Raw genomic sequence first — 20,409 nt, 5'->3', positions numbered from 1 at the left:
CAAACTAGCAACTAAACCACAATAATTTACCTTTAGAAACGATTTCTTTATTTTTAGCTGTGACACTGCTTTTACAATATGCAAAAACACAAACAGAACTACCCAAGGCGTTTTGTCACATTCTTTCTACATTGAATTTGGCAACATTTTATATTAAATTTATTCAGATTATACTAGCGTTTAAAAACTAAACAAGTGAAAAGCTGTACCAAGGTACAGTTACATCCATTTATTTCAAAGGTTTAAAATACCACTTTTATCTATCGTAATTACCTTGCAGTGATTTCTGCTTTTGCAAAAACCATCTCAAGCATCATATGCACAATGCATCAGCTACTTTTAGTCATCAAGATTGGTGGGCTAAACCACAGGCACTACTGTTGCTTATATTCTGTAAATGGAGCTTGTTTTTCAAAGAAAAAAAGCTTAAACAGTTTCTAATAATCATGCCTTTGCTTGAAAACCATAACATAAAATGTTTTTGAGCAATCACAGCAGTGTTAAATGTTAATATAGAGAACACTGACTATACAAGTACGTTTCTTTCACATCCAATGCAGTTATGTATTAAAGCAGAAGATTATGTAATTGAAGATTGGAGCCAACAGAGATCTGCAGGGTCTGTGGGACCCACCAGGCTCCTATTCCTTGAGAGGTTCTGTCCCAAACAAGCACTTTCAACTGACCCGAAGGGGCTGGCTTTCTTTTTTAAACAAACAAACACCATTGCATTCCCCAAACGTGATCCCTTTAAATCTACAAATCTCTGCTGGCTTTAGGGGATGGGCATTATAACAAATTTAACTTTCACTTAGAAAAGACAGAAATCCATTCCAAAAAACATTACCTAGAATACAAAGAAAAAGGGACAGTATGGTGGTCAGATTCCCAGTGACGAGAAATAAATCCTCTTCTCTTCGATGTTTAGTATGAAGCCAATTAACTGCCATTATTTAAAAGAAGATAAGAAAAACAAGCCCCCAGACTGGTAAACACATTGGCAAGTTGCTAGACTCCAAGCTGGTTACCCTTGTTAAATCCGCTCCAGTTTTTCCAAAATATTTGGGCTTTTCAACGCACCCAGCCTGCTAGGCACGGTTAAGTAAAAGGCATTTGCTGTATCTAAGAATTCCCTGCTATCAATCATTTTTAAATGTTTTCACATTTTTAAAATTGCCTTACCCTTCTGGATGTGTTTGGATTCAGTGAAAGTGGGTATAACTAACAGGTAACTGAAGTGGGGGGTTCTATGTCTACCTGGTGGCGGCAGCATGCACGGGACTGGAGGTGGGTGCTGTGTGCAGTCAGGAGCAATCGTGGGAGAAAGGAAGCCCTTAAACACCCTACAGAAACAAACACTGCAATCCAGTGTGGCTTATTCGGATGCATTTACCATGAAGCTACTAGAAATTGAACCTACGAGGCTACTCTTAAATGTAACAGGATCGGCTGTGTTGACAGTGTGCCCCTCCCGCGACCCTCCCCCCGGTCCCAACACAGCCTACCATTTCCAGAGTTCCCTCACTCCTAATACTGCGCATCAACTGACTCCCGCTTTTCTCATCCCGAGTGTAGTATACTTGAATAAGGATTTTTACCCCTTACCCATTTTGTTTGTACATTACAATAACTTGAATTTGTGTCTAAGCCAGACTACTACAATGCATCTACAAAAGCTTGCAGGAAAGAAAAGAAAAGAAAAAAAAAAAAGCTAAGTATAGTTATCCTTTTTTCTGAAATTACTACTTCGTGGTTCCCCTGCCCGACCTCCCCCCCTTATTATGCATTTAAAATTTTACAAAGACTTGTAAAAAATGGAATTTGGCACCTTCAGAAAAATCAAAAGGGAAACTTAAGATTAAAATGTGCAGAAAGAAAAAATATTTACAAATTAAAAGATCAAGGTTATGTCAGTTACATATGTTGCTTTTAATTCTTATCTAAAGGTGTCGAGTACTTTCAAAGGAGCTGTGTTCTGAGTTGCCTACAAAATCTTTTGTTTGATTACAGATTGGAATGGATCAAGACAAACTAGGTTTTATTAATTAGACAGTTCGTTCCCCACTGGCAGCATTTCTTGTGAGCCTAAGAGAGCCTAAGTGAAGCGCGGGGCTGAGCGGTCGTTTGTCGTGGTCTTCTTCAGTTTCACGCCCCTGCGGATGGCGTTCAGCATGTCTTCTCCTTGCGGGGCATCCCTTGGGCTCAGGTCTGCAGGGTCACTCTCTGGAGTCTGGCCTGGGGAGGCACTGGCACTTGGGGGATCCCTTTCCTGGTCTTCGGCCTCGCTTTCTGGAATTGCTTGTCTGTGCTCCTCGGGGATGCTCGGCTTCGGGCCTGGAAGAGGAGGGTTGACGGAGGCTTGGCCGCTCCACATTGAGGAGGGCATGCTGGTGCCACCCTGGGGGCCCTCACCCACGGACGGCGACTCGGGGCTGTGCTCACCCCGCTCCTCGGGCCCATCTGGAGGGGCTGGCAACACCCCAGGGAGGTCTGGGACGGTGGGGGTCTTGACAGGGATCACGGGTGTTTTGATGGGGATGGGACCAGCTCCTATGGTCCCCCGGCGGACAGAAGGCTTGGTGGAAGGGGTCCGTCGGATGGTTGCAACCCCTGGGGTGACCATAGCAGGTCCGAGGGTGGTGGGGAGGCCAGCAGTTGAGGCTGGGCGCTTCGCTTGGAACATCCGTCGGTAGGACTGGCTGATGTCACTGTTTCTCGGAATGGTGGAGGATTTGTCAAACTCCTGCTGATCTGCCTCCTGGTCACCGCTTACAGAGAAATAATCATAATCTGAAACTGATCACAGGATCCGATTAGAAATCGCCGAGGCAGTGGCTGTGCTTTTTGATTCTTTTGTGTTGGGAGGACAAAGGGCCCCAGAGGCCATACTTCACCTGCAATCTCATCCCAAGCCTCCCGGGGTTTCCGGGCCAGCCTTAGCAGGCCTCACCATCTAAGAACTCCCTGACAGGGACCGTCGTTTCGTTCACCAAGGGAACGCTGAGCACCAAGCGCAGCGCTGGACACAGCAGCCCCGCACTCAGATACCGCTGAGCGGTGAAGAGTGCAAAACCGCCAGGCCGCAGCGAGGCTACCTCTGAGCGCCTCTGGGAGGAGTAAAGGGGGAGGAAAGAGCAAATAACCTCTACAAGCCCTCCAGCCCGGAATTTGACATGAGAGACAAACCCCACACGGACCATCACAGACCTCACTACCTCCCTCACGACCAACTCGTTAGGCGAGGGCTAGAAAAGCATGGAGCTACTGGTAACGAGTCTCCGAAAACAAGGCACCATCAGTGAGGGGTGCTCACTTTCTCTCCAAAAATGGGGTCACGTGGGAGGGGGAAGCATACAGACGGAACATCGTAGAGCTCGTTTCTGAAGAGCAGCGCTCTGACCTTCGGGTAAGTCCTGTGTGGTGTGGTGGGGCGGGGCTGTGTGCTGTATGAGGGGTGGTCAGCAGCGTCCCTGGCCGGCTACCAGATGCCAGCAGCACCCCCTCCAGTAGTGACCACTAAAAATGTCTCCAGCCATTGCCAAATGTCCCCTGGGCAGCAAAGTGGCCCTCCACTGAGACCCACTGTCCTAGAGACTTGGACTGAAGGACTGCCGATAGGCTTGGTCAGCTCTCACAGATCTTTCCTAGCGGCTAGCCTGCCATCTTGCTGGCTTGTGTGTGTGTGCTGGGGAGGGCGGTGAGGGAGGCAAGTTCATAGAGAATTTGGCTGGAGTTTGGGCTTCAGACTCTGACAGACCTTCGACTCAAACTCCAGCTCTGCTGCTTATTGTGTGAACTTGGGCCTCAGTCTCCATGTATGTAAAATGGGGATAAATAGACTTATGACATAAACGATTGTGAAGAATAAATGGGAAAATAAAGAAAGTGCTTGGTACAAAGTGCCAAACACAAATGATGTCGTTATCATTAACAGCATCTGTCTGCCTTCAAATTGGGACATCCCTGTACCCTGATGGTGAAAAACAGACCAAGCTGTGAAATCTGGCCACTTTCCTGCATGGCAGCGACCCGACAACTACAGACGAGCCCTCCAGAGCATTCCAAGATGCTCTACTGTGGCTGGACGGACTCCCGCACGTCTGCCTCCTCCTCCCAGCGGGGAGGGCCCCCCTTCCTCACCTGGCACTGCTCAGGAAGCCCGGCTGGAAAGCTCAGGCTCTCCTACCTTGGGAGGGGATGGTGTCCTCGGAACAGCAGGGAGTGGTGGTCTGGGTGCTGTAGCCGCTGGAGCACTGAAGCGAGTCCCGGCTGCTCCTCTGGGTATCAAGCTGGAGGCCCCGAGACAGGGCCAGGGCCAGTTCCTCACAAGCCTCCATCTCCTCTCCAGGCTGCAGGTGGGAGGAGAGAGACAGATGAGCCACCGGGGCCGTGAGTCCCGATACCCCCCGAGCCTTTCTGCACTCCTCGTCCAGTGGGGGCCTCAACAGGACTCCTATTCTGCTCCCGTGACCGCCACTGTCTGTGGGCCCAGGGGGCTGCCAACTTGCTTGGACCCTACCCAGGCTCTAAAAAGTTCTAGAGTCTAATTCCCATACAAGGCCTTCCCTGGGGGCCTTCTGAATGCAGTAGCAGGGAGTAGGGGGAAGGGGCTCGGATCCCTCCAGTTGCTGGCCAGCACGTGGCCCCCGCCAGGTCCCGAGGGGCCCAGCCAGCTGTAGAGAACAAGAGCGTCACCCTGGTGGCGGCCGACACGGTCATGCTCCGCGGCCTCTGAGCCTCCTCGGCGGCGGTGGGCGCGCCTCCCGCTGCGACGGGGCCTCCACCGCTGGGGTCTGGCTCTCGCTTGTCTTTGCGGCGCTGAAGGGTGTTCACCAGAGGCTGATCGTAAGGTCCTGGCTTGGCCCAGTCCTAAGTGGAACAAGTGTGGTCAGGCGCCAGGGCCTCTGCCTCCACCGGGAGGCCACAGAAGCCTCCAGACAGCTGCCCGCCCACAGAAGGTAGCTGGTCCCCTCGGGGCAAGCTCAGGCTGGGACAGGCCAGCAGCCCCTCCTCTGCCCTCACCCGGCACTAGAAGAAGGGAGCAGAAAATCCTCTGGGGGTCCCCTGGGTACCTCCCCTTTCCTCACATCCGCCCGAAGACTGAAAACCCGCAACAACGGGGCAGGTAGCCTGAGGGAGACTCTTAGTTACAGCCATCAAACAACCGACCAACTGCCTATGGTGTCTGAAGGCACCGGCCAGTGGAGAGCACATCCCCAGGGACCAGGCCCTCCCCTCCCATGTCTGGGGGGCCCCCTGCGGGGCCTAGCGGCTCAAACGACCTCACTCGCCTAGAGTGGCCACCAGGGGGCGCTAAAGGGACTTCAGCCACTCTCCCTGAGGCTGGAGCTCACTTCCGGGAACCCGCCCCAGAGGGCGCTTCAGGATGTGCTCTCTGAGGTCCTCACAGAGGAAGGGAAGGCCCCTGGGCCAGAAGAAAGATTCTGAGGGGTCTGAGGGGTCCGCACCACTTGTGAGGGAGGAAGTCAAGGCCTGCTCGCAGTGGCGGGCCGCCTAGGGGCCTACTATTCAAATTAGGGACCTCCTCTCCAAATAAAGGTAGAATATCCTCCTGGCATCAATCGGACCTGATAGGAAATAATATAAAAACTTTTCGTTTTTATATTAAAGCAAACATGTTTTACTATAAACAATTAAAACTAAAAATAAAGTCTGCAGGTACTTTTAAGATAAAACATAAGAAGCCACACCACATTTTGGGGCATGGTTCTGTTACCATGGCCCCGTAAGGGTTCAAGGGAACAGTCTGGGCAACATGGCCGAGGAGGACAGCCCCTCCCTGGTAACAGTGACACCCTCAGGAAACCCCCAGGAGGGCAGAACTTGGACTTACAACTTGGGACCGACATCCCTGCAATGCCGCATCTGGGTCTACTGGGGTCTAATGGGGCTTAACTGGTGTCTCCTAAAGGGAGCTCCTCCAATCTCAGCTCCATGTGGACATTCCTATCTCAGCGCCACCTGCTGGTTCCCGGTTCTCCCCGGTGGGGATTTACTTAGGGAGGAGGTGTTATGGGGAAGAAGGCAGAGTGTGAGAGGAAAGGGGTGGGGGGGGGGGTGGGGAATCGTGGGGCAGCAGAGGGGTGAGCACAGAGGCAATGAGGGACGGGGGAGAGGGCAAGAGGAGGGCGGAGAGACACAAACCTTCCAGCTAGGGATCTGAGATGACGGGAACATGCCGGGCCCAATGGTGTAATAATGAGCGTAGTCTGGAAGGTGGGCAGAGGTGACCCGAGGGAGCAGGCGGGAGGCGGGCAGGCAATGAGGGAAAAGGCTCGCCCCTACGGGCCCCACATGGGACTCACTTGATAAACTATAGTGAGAAAACCCGTTAGACAACTGGAAACAAACAAAAAAAGGGAGGAAAAAAAAATTAATATAACAGGATGAGTGTGGAGATACAAGATGGCATTGACATTCAAGGGACAGGGGAGATCTGAATATCTGCAAATAAAACAAACATCGGGGCTCTGCCACTCATGGATGGTCCAGGATGCGAGAGAAAAGCGCTACGGTGCAAACAATGCCCGCGTATTTGACACCAAGTAAGTATTCAGTTGGGGAAATATTTTATCTACGTTTTAGAATAGTTTGGAAATGATCAGTGTCCCTAATGTGTGGTGCTCTCAATGGTTTTCGCTTATTTCACTAATAATTTCATAGTGATGGTGATTCGCTCATCTCATTGTGCAAATTTTTAAATTCAAAAGTGTCAACTGAAAGCTGTTCATTCCAGGTTTCCAAAATCATCACGGTTCAGGAGCAGATTCCAAATCAGGGTGAAGGGTGGGGTGATTGCAACTAAAAGGCAGGAAAGCACCCAGCCTCTGACGCAGTGAAGTGTCACATCCAAGGGCACGGTGAAGAGGAGGCCATGGTGGGTGGGGTGCAGGGGAGGGGAAGGGGGAAGATGGATGACCATCCACGTCCTGGGAAGAAGCCTTCACACCTCCGAGTTCCCCATACCCCTTCCTCTCCCTCCGGACGACCGCAAAGTCATTGCTCAGGGCCAGGCACCCATTCTGGAAAAAGCCCTCAGTCCTGTCCCTCCCTCTGTCCCCAAGAGGGGCCACTCTTGGTGGAGATTTTGAGTTTCCAGGTTCCTGCGGCTGTGCGGGGAGCAGCTGGCAGGGGATGGGGGAGAGGCTGGGACCCCAGCCGGTCACCTTCTCCGTGGACGCCCAGGCGCCCATGGTGGAGCCTGAGCTGACCGAGGTGGGCGAGCTGCACTCGCTCACTGACTGGCAGGTTTCCGAGGCTTCAGAGGAGGCCGAGCTGGACGAGTTCTGCAGCAGGGGAGGGACCACACGAGGGGACCACACGCCACCAAAAAAGAACGGTCATAAAAAATAAAAAGATGGGGGGGCAGGAGGGGAGAAGGGCACGCACAGAGAAACAGACAAGTATACAGAAGAGGGAAGGATGAGAGAAGCAGAGGGTTAGGGTTATTTTTTCCCCCAAAGCTGCACCCACACAGAGGCTTCCAAGCCCTGGAGAGGAAGCATGAGACCCAGCGAGCCCCAGACCTGCCAGACTGCAAGGCCCCCAGAGCCCCGCCATCTGTGTGTGTGCCTGGCACAGGGGAGTGTGGTCAAGGTGCTGGACTCCCTGTGTTCTCTAGTGCCATAGGCCCAGGGCCCAAGGGATGCCATGACTTTTACATCTCTCAGGTGTCCAGGCGTTACTGCAAGAGGACTGACCCCCAACTTGGGTTTTTTGCTCCATGTCTGCCTAGAATGGCTCTAATTCCTGGACTCTCTCCCTTCGTCCCATGCAACCTCTGGATGTGGGTGGCTTCCAGCTATGAAGCTGCATCTTCACAAGACATGATTTTAGGTCTCTCTGCCTGGGGAGTGATTTTGAGGTTTGAGGCAGTGACGTCCAGTGGTTAGGGCAATGTTTCCAGTGGCCGTCGTAGGGAGAGATGAAGCATCCTGGCGAGATCTGGGACATCACAGAAAGGAAGTCTGGCTTGCGAAAACATCTCTTCAGCCTGATTTTATTAAACCTCCAGTCCCTGCCAGTCTCCCGGTGTGGGCCAGGGAACCTGCTTCCAGCTCCTAACCTTTGGCAGAGGCAGAGACTGCCTGTTAGTTCACCACTACATCGCGACGTTCTGGTCCTGTCCTGGCATGTGGCAGGTGTTTAAAAGTGCTGAATGGATGAGTGACAATGACCATCTCTTCCATGTAACTGGGTCCCCCAGGATAGTGCTTCGGGCCCACCCAGGTATCTGCTTTAAGTTTTCTTCACTGTTAACTGCAGTCTCATCCCATTTGTATAAGGAAGTCTGCGCCTTCTCTACTATTTCCCTGGAAGTGTCCCTGTATTCACTGGCAAGGAGGCCAGATCCGTGTTTCTGTCCACCCCTTTCACCCGCCAAAGAAAGGTTCCTACAAAAGGACAGATCTTTAGCCTCCCATCCTGCAAGAGCAAGGAACTGAAAAGGCATTCCACAATGCATGCAGCTCCGAGGAGCCCAAGCAAGGCCAGGCCCCATGGTGGAGGTTCTGGCCACTTCCCCAGCTCGGTGTCTGGTTAACCGTCCAGGATCTGAAGTCTGAAGGTTTAGATTGAAGTCTTTTTTTCTGCCACTTCCCAGTCAAGGAACCATGGGCTTAATCTCTCCAAACCTCAATTTTCCTTCATCTTTAGAATAGGGATCAATAATATCTATCAGATGAAGATTAAATGAGATCTTGTGTTTGTGCATCTATGTATATAGTGCTTAATCAACTATAAATAAAAATCAGTTATCACTGTAATTTACCAGGACTATTTATTTTGGTTCCTGTAACTCAAATATGTTCAATTTGAAAAAAGAACCAGTAAATCACCCCAGGACTGCAGGTTCATATTTCTTTTGACTTCTACTCATTTTTTTCCTGAAGAACTCCTTGCCTTGATGGAGTGAACAGTTCTAGGCAGGAGCCTAGCTGCACACGTGGTCCCTCACTCCTAGGCACACATGGCACAATTTGAAAAGAGCAGAGTGGAGGAAAACGGGAGAATTCTGAACACATCCTGCCACGTGGCATTCATTTACAGCCGTGTACCTGAGGGATCTCCCCCTTTCGGATGTTTGCTCCCTTCCTCCCACCCAAATTAAGGTAACACTACTTCCTCCAGGAGATTGTACCCTCTGGCCTGTGTGATGTGTACAATTTCCTTAAATTTCCCCTCTGCCTTAAAGGCAGCTGTAATGCCTTTTTAAAAAAATAGAATTCTCAATTAAATTTTGCAGTATCCCTGAGTTTATTAAAACTACCCTGGAGTTGCTAGTCAAGCATATCTTGGGTACCGGCTTTCAGATTTCAGTAAATCCCAACAAGCTACCTTCTGCTTCCCTCGACGTTACTGGAGACAGAAAGCCCACTTCATTCAGCCTGATCCACACACGCACAGCAAGGCTGGAGCACACAGCTTCTTTTTTTTAGAAAGGAGTGTCAGTGCGCAACACTTTGTTAATGTGTCAGTTGTTAAAAACACACACAGGATGACGCTGCACATTAGAAAAGCCTTTGAGGAATTGCAAATCCCTGCTTCCCCTCTGACCACTCTCACTCTCTGCTTGCAAGACTGCGCAGGTGCGGTTGAGCGCCACACATAGTGGGGACGGACAGGGGGCGGGTGTTGACCCCTCAGAGACTGAGCCAAGGCACCCCAAGCGCATCAGGACTTGAAGCTGCAGCTCCTGGCTCCGAGCGTTTCCATCTGAAATTGAGTGTCGACCCCAGGAAGACAGAGCCAGGCCACAGTCCCCGGGGACGGCTGTAAGATGCCAAAAGGAGCACCGGGCTGAGCAGCTCTGGGTTCACCAACGTCAGACGTGCCAGGCGAGTGACCTAGGCTCCCAGAACACCTCAGGTGCTGCTTCTACGTAGAGTGCTCCCCAGAACACTCTGCCAGGGGCACGTTATGGCCAGGGCGGTACAGAAAGGGTGCTGGACCAGTTGCCAGGAACCCTGGTTCCAGATCCCCAACCTGCAGGTCACATAACTGTGCAACTCGGGCAGATTGCTTTACATCTCTGAGCCTCCGTTTCCACAACAAAACAGGGATAACAACACTCCGCGTGGTTGTTGGCAGGACTACACAGTTAACACAGGCAGAAGCTCCTAAGATGGTGCCTGGCACACAGGAGATATTCGGTGACTGTCAGGCAAATTGGATACCTGGATGAACAAGACAAGCACGTGACCTTCTGAATCCCAAGGATCTTGAACCAAAGGCTGTGGTCAGCCTCGAAATGTACACGACGGGCTCGGAGCCACGTGCTCCCCAGCGGATGGTGCTGAGAGGCACCCTGGAGGTTCACGCTTTCCGGTGTCTACAGGTCAGGTCGTGCTGCTTACTAATCTAAGAGGCCAACCCACTGGCACAAAAGGCGGACAGAGGGGAGCAGGTGAAGGGTATTCCAATGCCCGGCTCCTGCCTTCTGCTCTGGCTGGACCCACTGGGCTGGGCGCCTAGCGCCACCCAACCCAACTGTGGTCAAAGACACTCAACACCTCCCCTTCTCCCAGGAGCAAGGTGCCAACAGAATTACCTGCGTGGGCTCTGAAGATGCTTCCTCATTCTCAACACAAATCGATAAAAGGAAGCTGAGAGTGCCAGGGGAGGTCTCCAAGGCACTGTTCAATGACAGACTCTCCGCCCCCGTTGGCAAATGCCCATTAATTACTACATCACGCTAAGCCGGGCACTTACAGGGACGCCAGGGAGTGGCCAAACCTCTTTGAGTCTGTGTACGTGTGAAAACTCCCCAAATCAATGCAGTGACTCAACCATCACCGGCATGATGATCGTAAGCTTCAATCCCCCCCCACTTACGGTATCTCTCCCTTTAGGGGAACAGCTCCTCTAGAGATGAGAAATTAAACCAGAGGTTTCCCGTCAGAAGACAGGGGTCTGTCCAAGCCCAGGTCCCTCCCTGGTTCCAGCCACTGAGGGTGGTCCAGGCCCCAGGTGCTGCGGCTGCTCCAGGAGCCAAGGGCCCTTACCTGGTTGGGGGCCTCCGGCGGCATGGGGGATGGCGACTTTGACTGGAAGGCGTCCTGGGAGATGAACCCTGAGTCATGGGAGGACACGCTGGACAGCCTCACGGGCGCCTGCTGGGCCAGGCTGGAGCCGCGGTAGCGGTAGTGGGAGCTGGGCGAGTGCGAGTGGGAGCCGTGGGAGCCGCTGGACCGCGAGTCGCTGCTGTTGACACTGTTCAGGCTGCTGCGGGGGCAGCGGGGGAAGGGGGACAGACGACAGGGGAGAACGACATCACGCAATCAGCCCCCTGCCCCAAGAAGCAGTGCAAACGGCGAGCCATGTTTTCAAAACACCCAATCATGAAGCTAGTAAACAAAACGTTTTTTTCCCGTGAGCAAGGGGGGAACACCAGCCACAGAGACTCAGTTCTCCGACGGCACAATGAGGCGTCCTTAGGATGGAGGCCCGTGATTCAAAAGCTCTGCTCTGTCACCTACCACCAAAGCCAGGGGACCCGATGTCCGCGGCATGAAAAGGGCTCATCTCATCTGCTCGTAAAAACTGTGACCCTGAAGCCAAAACCGCTAAGGCTTCAGCATGACCCGGTTGGAACACCCACGTGTCTCCTTTGGATGGACCATCTGGGTCCAGGAGACCAAAGTCAACCCAGCCAACCATCACTCGGCACCCAGAGACTCCTCAAGGAGTCCCCCGTACAGAATATCAGCAAATCGACTCTCTTTGTGTCCATGTGTTTTACATTTTATTTACAAAGTTGGTGCTTTAATGAATGGCTTGACCCTGAACACAGGTGTTTCTCTGTTAAAATATCCATGGGCCCAGCAAACAGAACACCAGGCAAGAGGCAAACAGCTTTCAGGGACTAAAGGTCATCAATCTAAGCTGTTTGCTTCCAGGATGGAACAGTAAACAGGATTTCAGAAAATGACACACGCCCTCTGGTGTTCTGTCTGCGTTTCATTTCCAGTCGTGAGAGACACGTCCTACACTCTGTCTAATCACTCAGATTACGAAACCCAGAAAACTGAACAAAGTCTCGTGGTCCAAACAAGCAGAGCTGACATACGAGAGCAGCTGTAGAAGCATCAGAAGGCGTGAAATAAACAACCCAGCCTGGGATTAGAATGTTTGTGGTTTCTGCTCCTAAACCCGCAAGAGATTCTTGTCAAATTTTGCAAACTCAGACAGCTAATAAGGAAGTCTAGGGCTGAGTGACTGTTCTCCACCAGAATTACTTGGTGCGAATGTTCCAACAGATATAGGGGAGTGTGCTGGAGGGAAATCACTGGGGACATTTGCCAGGGATAATTATCATGATTTTTTGCTTCTCCCCCAGTCAACCAGAAGAGGGCATTTGGAGACTGACAACAAAGCTCACTGCAATTCCACTGCAGCAAGCTCAGAACTGGTGTTGCCCATGTGATATGATTTTCTATTGAAACTAAAACTGTAGAAAGAAAAGATACTCATGCAGCTTTGTTCTATACTAATCGAGATAAAGTTTTCTTGGTTACCAAACAACAAACATCCTCAGTAAAAAACCTGAGTAGATGTGTCAATACACACGAACACACACACAGCCCACAAAGGATGACAAGAAACCAACATCTTCAGGTTGCTGAACGTCAGGATGAGCATCTTAAGCCTGAACTTCCTGCTCCGTGTTCACTGCACAAGCTCAACTATGAAATGAAACACACACACACACGTGTAGAGAGATATTACCAGACACAGATTCGGCAGATCCATCCTGCTTTTTACTCTCAAGGCTAATTCACAGGAAGTAGACATTCATTTGGCTTCGAAAAGTCAAAGAAAAAGATTAGCAGGTGAAGTGTACCAAGAAAGGAATGATGCACGAGGATGTTTCCACCCTCACGGGAAGAGAAGAAACTTGGCAGTCAGCAAGCCAAGAATGGTGCTGAACAGAAAACTGCCAGAAAACAGCGTTGCCAATGGCAGAACTATTCCAATGGATTCTCGCTGTGAGTCACTAGGTAACGCTAGTGCTTAACAGAGCAGTGATGGGAGTGGTGGGAGTGGTTAACAGATCAAGAATTCTATTCACTTTATGAAGCCCTGAGACAAAAACTGGGGGCCAAATGAGGGCATGAGCCACTGTGACTGCCTTCACTTGTTCTGGCGACAGCAAGATGAGTCTGCACAAGAATCAACCTCTGTTTGCCCTTTTTTTAGCCCATGTGCTTCTTACTCTGCTAAACAGGAAGATCCAATGCGAATTCATAAGATGGGAAAATCCGTACAACGCTCACTGAGCGAGAAAGCTGTGGCCACTAGTCTAAGACCTGATGGGATTTTCCTTATGACCCAAAACTAATCCAGAGACTAAAGAGTGAGACCAAAATCATGATGGGATCCTTTCACCTGATCACCATTTCCTGTTTAAAATGAGCCATTTTAGAGCTCAAGACTGACTCTAATGCTCACATTAGCATAAAGAAAAATGCTGTGTCCCCAAAGCAGTGGCCCAGCCCGGTCTCACTTACCTGCAGACACTTGATTTGCGGGACATGGTGGTGCTGGGGGAAGAGGGTGGAGTCTGGTACGACCAACTGTAATCAGAACCTTTCAAGTCCAAAATCACCTAAGGGGACAGAGCCAGGAGGGTAAGCAAGGTGTTGAGAAGTGAAACGTTATCTGTCCAATCTTAACAGCCATCATAACGTGGAAATTCTGCCATCATCGAGGAGTGGGGATCAAAGAAAAACACGTTGTTAAGATTTTTTTTTTTAATTAAAGAATCATAGTACCAATCCATCAACGTCACAAACCTTTTTCTGAGACAAGCAAAAATATAATTAATGCGGACAGGGGAGGAAAACCATGACATATCCGTCAAAAAAGAAAGAGAAAGATTTACAGTTAGTTACATTAACAATTTATAAGAGCCATTTACACCCAAGGTTAGAATTTGTAGGGTTTTTGCTTACACCACCACATAGACAATAATGGTTTCAGGATGTGTTGATCTTATTACATCTTAGCTACCTGATATTCAATGGTCACTTGTGCCCTGTTTGACCCTTAAAACCTGACAGAATCAAGAGCAAACCAATTCTTTCACAATTACTTCTACATCTGTCTCCCTTACTTGACAAAGAGCTGTTTGAGTATAAGGTCTACCTTCCATTCATACAGTAGGTGCTCAATAAATGTCTACTTACTGAATGAATACCTGCAGGTTGTAGTCTGATAAACACAATTTCATAGGATGGAAAATATAAACTCCCAAATTTGTCTTCCTAGTTGGCTCCCAAGGCAGTGATAAGAACTTTATACAAAAGGCAAAGGCCAGCACATGATTTATCACCTGTTCCCCCAAATATGTCTCTTCCCACTGGATACAGTGTTAATGTCACATGAACCAAATGAATCAACATTTTAAAAGTCACCTTTTTCATAAGATAAGAGAAATCCTCATGCACTACTTACTTAGAATGGGAAAAATTCAGTGAGAATGATTCACAATGATGACCAAGATACACCACTGACATGTCCCTAGGAGAGTTTATTTCTAGAGGGTCGGTGAACACATGGTTAAGAGCATGGGCTCTGGAAATTGACAGCTTGGTTTAAATCCCAGTTCTACCAATAACTACCTGATTAAGTGACTTTATCTCTCAGTGCCTCAAGGGTCCTCCTCTGTAAAATGGGGATAATAGTAGATGAAGTCTATGTAAAGAGCTTAGAGCAGAGCCTGGTACACAGTGGGTGCTGTATAATGACTAGGGAAGATTATTATGCTTCACAATGTAAAACGTGAATGTTATTTTAAATGAGATATTGCCGCAAGGAACCCTCAGGGCCTTGAACCTTTATCTCTTTGGCTTTCTCTCCCATGCTTACCCCTTGACTCCTACCTGTTCACTTGAGGAGGGCAGTTTGTGAGGGTCCATGGTCAGGCTTTTCAGATCTTCTGATATGGTCTGCAGGTGAGTTATTTCCCCTAGCATTGAGATTTCTTCTTCCTGAAAGTAATTAACAACCTGTTATCATGAGTGATTGACTTTATCATTTTGATCCAACTGTTTTTATTAGGGACACTATCTAACGCTTTCAGCTTTTCAGAAAAGGCATGCAGGGACTGGTACATCTTTGCTGAAGCCATTACCAGCCCTTTTTTGGAGGAAGTGGAGAGGAAAACGAAATCAGCCATAATCATGGAGAGACTTGTGCACCTGGAACAGGGGTGAACGAGCCACAGAAAACACGTGGGCCTTCCTCGAAGTGTCTGGGGGCTGGTGGGCCTGCTAGGGTGGTCCGCCTGCGTGTCCTCACGGGATCCTGCAGCACAGCCCCTTCTGCAGGCCACGACCCGCCCTCCCCACCCCCGAAGTCACTCGGCTTCAGTGGATGACAACCATTTGGAGATATTTTGGTCCAGATCTGATAGCCCTTTGTGACAGCGCATGTGTGTTCACTGGAGGTTAACTTCCCCCTTCTTTCTTGTTTTTTCCACCAACTTAATCAATGGCAAGTGAGGCAGGAATGGGGGACTATGGAAGAAACAGTCATTCAACGTTACCAATGTACCAAGCTGCAGCTGTGGGACCAGGGAAGAACGAGTCATGGAAAAGTGCTATGCTCAGGGGAAGAACTCAGATTTGGGCATCTTGCTAGGGCTGAGCAAAGGGAGCTGGGGCACTTCTACCGGCTTCAAGAACACCTACAGCAGAAGTGTTCAAGGCATGTAGCCGATTTACTTAAAAAATAAGTCTGCATTGATTCACTGAGGCTTTTCCCATATTAACCTCACAGTCACTCCTTGGCATTCAGCTTGGTCAGTGGGTCTCAAAATCAGCTGGAGGACTTGTTTAAAACCCAGATGACTGGGTCCTCACCCACAGAGTTGTGTAGGGCTGGGTTGGGCCTGAGCATGTACTTTTCTAACCAGTTCCCAGGTGCTGCGGCTGGCCTGGGGACCACACTTTGAGAACCACTCTACAGGGCCTTCTTGACTTGGGGAGAAAAAGTAAGTGGAACCATCAGTGCTTAGAAGATAGAGTGGGCCGTGCAGCCATCAGCAACTTGCAGACAACTATTCATCCATAAAAATGACTCCACCATCATGATTCCTGACACACCGCAGCTTCTTAATGACTCCAGGATAAATAAGGAGGTTCTCCTCCAAACTGGCAGTTTACGCCTTCTGGAACTTTCCACTGACTCACAATCACGGGCCGCAGCATAGAGATGAAGGTGCAGAACCGGCCACGTTCTTCGATCAAAGCCTTCCGGACTGCCTGCTTTTCTGTTTCTTCCAACAGGAGATACTTATCGTTGACGTCTTGGAGCGCACTGTCCAACTGGGGCTGGATGTCACCTCGCCCTGCAAACGAAACAAAGCCCCAAGCTTGGCATGCTGAAACACCAGCTGCTGGAACCAATGCCCTCCTCCCTCAGGTCCTTGCTGGAGTAGAAACCACAATTTTCCAGGACTTTTAAAAAGTATGTATTTATACCCAGAAAGGATTTAAAGAAGCTGTTTTTCTAGGACCAGCCACTTCCAATTTCCAATGCCCAAAGAGCAGATTTATCCTGGTTTATTCATGACAAGTAAAATTTCCTGGGGTAACTCGTCCTGACCTGCATTCTGAAGAGGCTAAGGGATGAACAAGGTGAGGGCCTATGGATGTTGCCAAAAATGGGCACAAGCTGGCTTTGTTGGGTCATCCTCAATGAAAGAGCCTCTGTTTAGACAGAAGTTTCTGTCCTGGAATACAAAGGTGGCAAGCATCAGCTCTCTTGGCTCTGGGGGGCCTCTGGGACGCCTTGGCAGTTACTTTAATTCCCTAGTGGAGAGTCCTGAATGCCCTTCCTGTAGAACAAGCCCAGCAGCAGAAAGACCTGCAGTCAGGTCTCTGCTGGTGGAGGACTGAAGGGGGCCTGGGTGCTGAGCCTGGCCCATGCCTGGGCATCATCTGGTCCTGGCCACACAGCCTAGTTATGCAGAGGCACCCATTTCTAGACTTGTTGACAACTCTAGAGCTTGGTGAGGCAACTGTCTTTATAAAGTCTTATTTGAATCCAGCCACGCCCATTCATTTACAGGTTGTCTATACCCGCTCTCATCACAACTGCCGAGTAAAGTGGTTGTGAGGCAGACTGTTTGGACCCTGGACTGAGAAGACTTACAATCTGACCTTTTACAGAAGTCTGTATAAACATGGGCAAATAGGCACTGTGTCAGAGGGCGTGGCTACTGTAAACCTGATCTGGGGACAAGAAGGGGACTGTCCCCGAGACCAGCGCCTGAGCTTCCACACTGGGCTCCCATGCTCACCTACCACCTGAACCAGAGGAAGAATTTCTAAACTCCTTCAGGACGGAGGCTTGGACTCTCCGAGTCCAGCCCCCAGTGAAATGCCATCTGTGTATACAAGTACTCAATAGGTGTATACAACAAGTACTCAATAGATGTTTTAAACAGAATATTGGAGTGGAGGGGCGGTAGGGGTTATCCAAGCAAACCTGCTCCCAGTTCAGAGGAGGTGGAGGCCTAGAGAAGGGGAGGGACTGTCCAGGGCCATTCAGGGGGGCAGGCAGAGTCGGGACAGAGCCCACACCGCCTGACCCTCTGACCCTGGACTCCTCCTCCTCCTCCTCCTCCTCCGCCGGCTGCCTCAAGCCGAGGGACTGGATTCCACTTGCCTCCTGGGAAGGGGCCTGACCAGTCACCACGTACCCCTCCTTAAGAATGCGAATGCCACAGAGCAAGAGTCCCCAACCCCTGGCCTGTCCGAGGCCTGTTAGGAACCGGGCTGCACAGCAGGAGGTGAGCGGTGGGTGAGCGAGGGAAGCTCCATCTGCCGCCCCCCATCACTCCCCATCGCTCACATCACCGCCTGAACCTCCCTCCCCACCCCCCATCCGTGGAAAAATTGTCTTCCATGAAACCGGTCCCTGGTGCCAAAAAGGTTGGGGACCGCTGCCGTAGAGAACACTAAATGCAATGTGTTATTTGGTTTGAAAAAGTAGAGGGTCAGGGAAAACTGCCTCGTATGTAGGAATATATTCTGTATTTTCTCACAAGCAGATGAGAAAGCTTCATGTGGAAACAGAGGCAGTCAGGCGTCAAGAACATCCAACTAGCAAAAGTCACTGGATTTTTGGCAGGGGTTAAGTCCTAAGTTAGCACAAAAGGGGAATATCATGGGCAGTCAAAGGTCACCCTCGAAACCGCCTTAGATGGCATTCAAGTACAGTCCGTGCTCCGTATGTGGAGACCTCACTAGTCAGGTGAGCACAAACGTATGCTGGGTACAGCAATACACAGTGTTTAATTCCACGCTGGAGGGATTTTATCCAACAATTACATTACGTGAGAATTTGCTCTGAGAAGTTTCGCTGTATTTTCAAGGTGACCCACTCACCCATTCCTCCACTCAGTCATCAGTCACCATCTCCCATCCGCCCCCCCCAACCCACCCATAATTCTACCAGGTCTTCCAGTTTCTCTACCATGGTCACTGTTTCCATTCCTTCCGCCAGAATGCCTGAGAGCCACCCTCACAATTTACCTGGCCCCTGAGTCACAGGTTTCACAAGTTTTTGGTAGACAAGACACTTGTCAAAGCATCCTCCCATTCTCCCAGGGGACTTGAAGGGAAGCAAGGGCTCCCTCTTGACACAGGCCTCATGGAGGGTGGGCGGGTGGGTGCACCTCCAGCCCCAAGAGATTGGGAGTTTTCTCTATTTTTTTTTTTTTTTTTTTTGGCCACGCGGCACGCTGCCGTCGGGGATCTTAGTTCCCCGACCAGGGATCGAACCCAGGCCCTTGGCAGTGAAAGCACGGAGCCCTAACCACTGGACCACCAGGGAATTCCCCAGCATTTTAAAATAGAGGAAACTCTGGGAATTCCCTGGAGGTCCAGTGGTTAGGGCTCCATGCTTTCACTGAGGAGGGCCCGGGGTTCGATCCCTGGTCGGGGATCTAACATCCTGCAAGCCCTGCAGTACGGCCAAAAAAAAATTTTTTTTAAATAAATAAAATGCTGCCTTGCGTAGATGAATCCACATACACCGAATGTGTACATGATACAAGCCCTCTGGTAATGAAACTCCCTGTGTCTCTGCAGCCTGCCAAACAGCCTGGCCAACCCCGGGCCCTGCAGGTGAGGCCACACGGTTGCGGCTGCTCCAGAAGCCTCCTTGTAAGCCTCTCAGCCTCTCCAAGGATGCTCCAAGCTAAGGAACCACTGAGGGCTGAAGACCAAGTCAGCGTGTTCTTAACTCCAGAGGAGGGAGGTTTGATGATGGTAGCAATTTCTTTCAATACCAACTTATAACTCTAAGAAATTGGGGAGGTATCTTTACGTCCTTTCACAAGTTATAAGGCACACACCTATCTGTAATTAAAGACACTGACTTTTAAAAATACACTGACATAGGAAAGCAAAGTTACTAGAACCAAGTGTTACCTAATCTGGTAAATATAAACTTAAATTATTCTGATTAGTCAAGTTATTTTCAATGTGTATTATGTTATAACTAAAGGACTTCCAAACTGTAGTATTCTAAAATAAGTATAATCTATGAAGACTGCTATAATTATAGTGAGTACATTTCCATGTAGGATATATCATAATCTAAAAACACAATGTTTATTTCTTAAATTCACTAATACAACATGTAATTATATTTATAAGAAAACTACTGTGGAAGAAATTATTCCATGTCCCTGTTGGATGTATTGGTTTTAAGATACAGTCATCTTTCTAGGTCCACAAATTCAGAGTAGTATTGGCACTGACTTAATATACAAAAACCCGTTCACTTCCCTCCCATCAGCAATGTGAGGAGAGCCACTGCCGATGACCTCAGTACAGGTCCTGGTCACACCAGCTCCCACATGGACTCGACTCTGTCACCTATTTCACCTCTGCTACTGCCACCCTCACTGTGCCATCTTGATCTCTCACCTGGACAGCTCCATCAGCCCCTAATAGCCCACCCTGATTGCATTTGGACCAGCTCGCCCAGAACAGCCCCAAATTCCTTTCAAAATGCAAATCTTATCACTTTTCAGTAGCTCCCATTGCTTTCAAGAAAAGTCTAATGTCCTTAACATGGCCTGTCCCGCAAGGCATGCGTGGGTCAGCTTCTTAGACCACCCTCTGCCTTTCCCCCTTCCCTCCTCTGTCCACTTCCCAGGCGCTTCTCCAGGGTCTGGCTCCATACCTACACATCCACTCTCCCTCCCCACCTGTCTAGCACCTGTTCATCCTGCAGGTCCTGGTTCTTCACGAAAGCCCTCCTTGAACTCTTTCACCAGATTAAATTCTCTTACTTGATTCTCAGAAGTTCCTTATACGTAGCCTTCACGACACTCCTCCCAATTCTAATTTTATCTTTATTTCTCCAGTT

At 49.7% G+C, this 20,409-nt stretch overlaps 1 protein-coding gene across 8 annotated transcripts in view; it reads right to left on the bottom strand.

The window, feature by feature from the left end:
• Positions 1–25: 25 nt before the first annotated feature.
• MTSS1 (MTSS I-BAR domain containing 1) overlaps positions 26–20,409 on the bottom strand; it is a 165,933-nt gene continuing 145,549 nt past the window's right edge. For 2 of the 8 annotated variants that reach the window (XM_036830379.1, XM_036830380.1), the window contains 9 exons: positions 16,215–16,372; positions 14,904–15,011; positions 13,530–13,627; positions 11,025–11,244; positions 7,188–7,307; positions 6,166–6,360; positions 4,696–4,869; positions 4,187–4,349; positions 26–2,796 (listed from right to left, as the gene is read on the bottom strand). In XM_036830379.1, coding sequence (XP_036686274.1) covers positions 2,096–2,796; positions 4,187–4,349; positions 4,696–4,869; positions 6,166–6,360; positions 7,188–7,307; positions 11,025–11,244; positions 13,530–13,627; positions 14,904–15,011; positions 16,215–16,372 — 1,937 coding nt within the window. In that variant the 3' untranslated portion in view covers positions 26–2,095. The remainder of the gene's footprint in view (positions 2,797–4,186; positions 4,350–4,695; positions 4,870–6,165; positions 6,361–7,187; positions 7,308–11,024; positions 11,245–13,529; positions 13,628–14,903; positions 15,012–16,214; positions 16,373–20,409) is intronic. The other 6 variants (XM_036830384.1, XM_036830385.1, XM_036830381.1 and 3 more) reach the window with 3 other exon arrangements.

Source organism: Balaenoptera musculus, chromosome 17, assembly GCF_009873245.2.
Source record: "Balaenoptera musculus isolate JJ_BM4_2016_0621 chromosome 17, mBalMus1.pri.v3, whole genome shotgun sequence".
NCBI lineage: Eukaryota > Metazoa > Chordata > Mammalia > Artiodactyla > Balaenopteridae > Balaenoptera > Balaenoptera musculus.
This window is presented reverse-complemented; position numbering and strand designations above follow the sequence as displayed.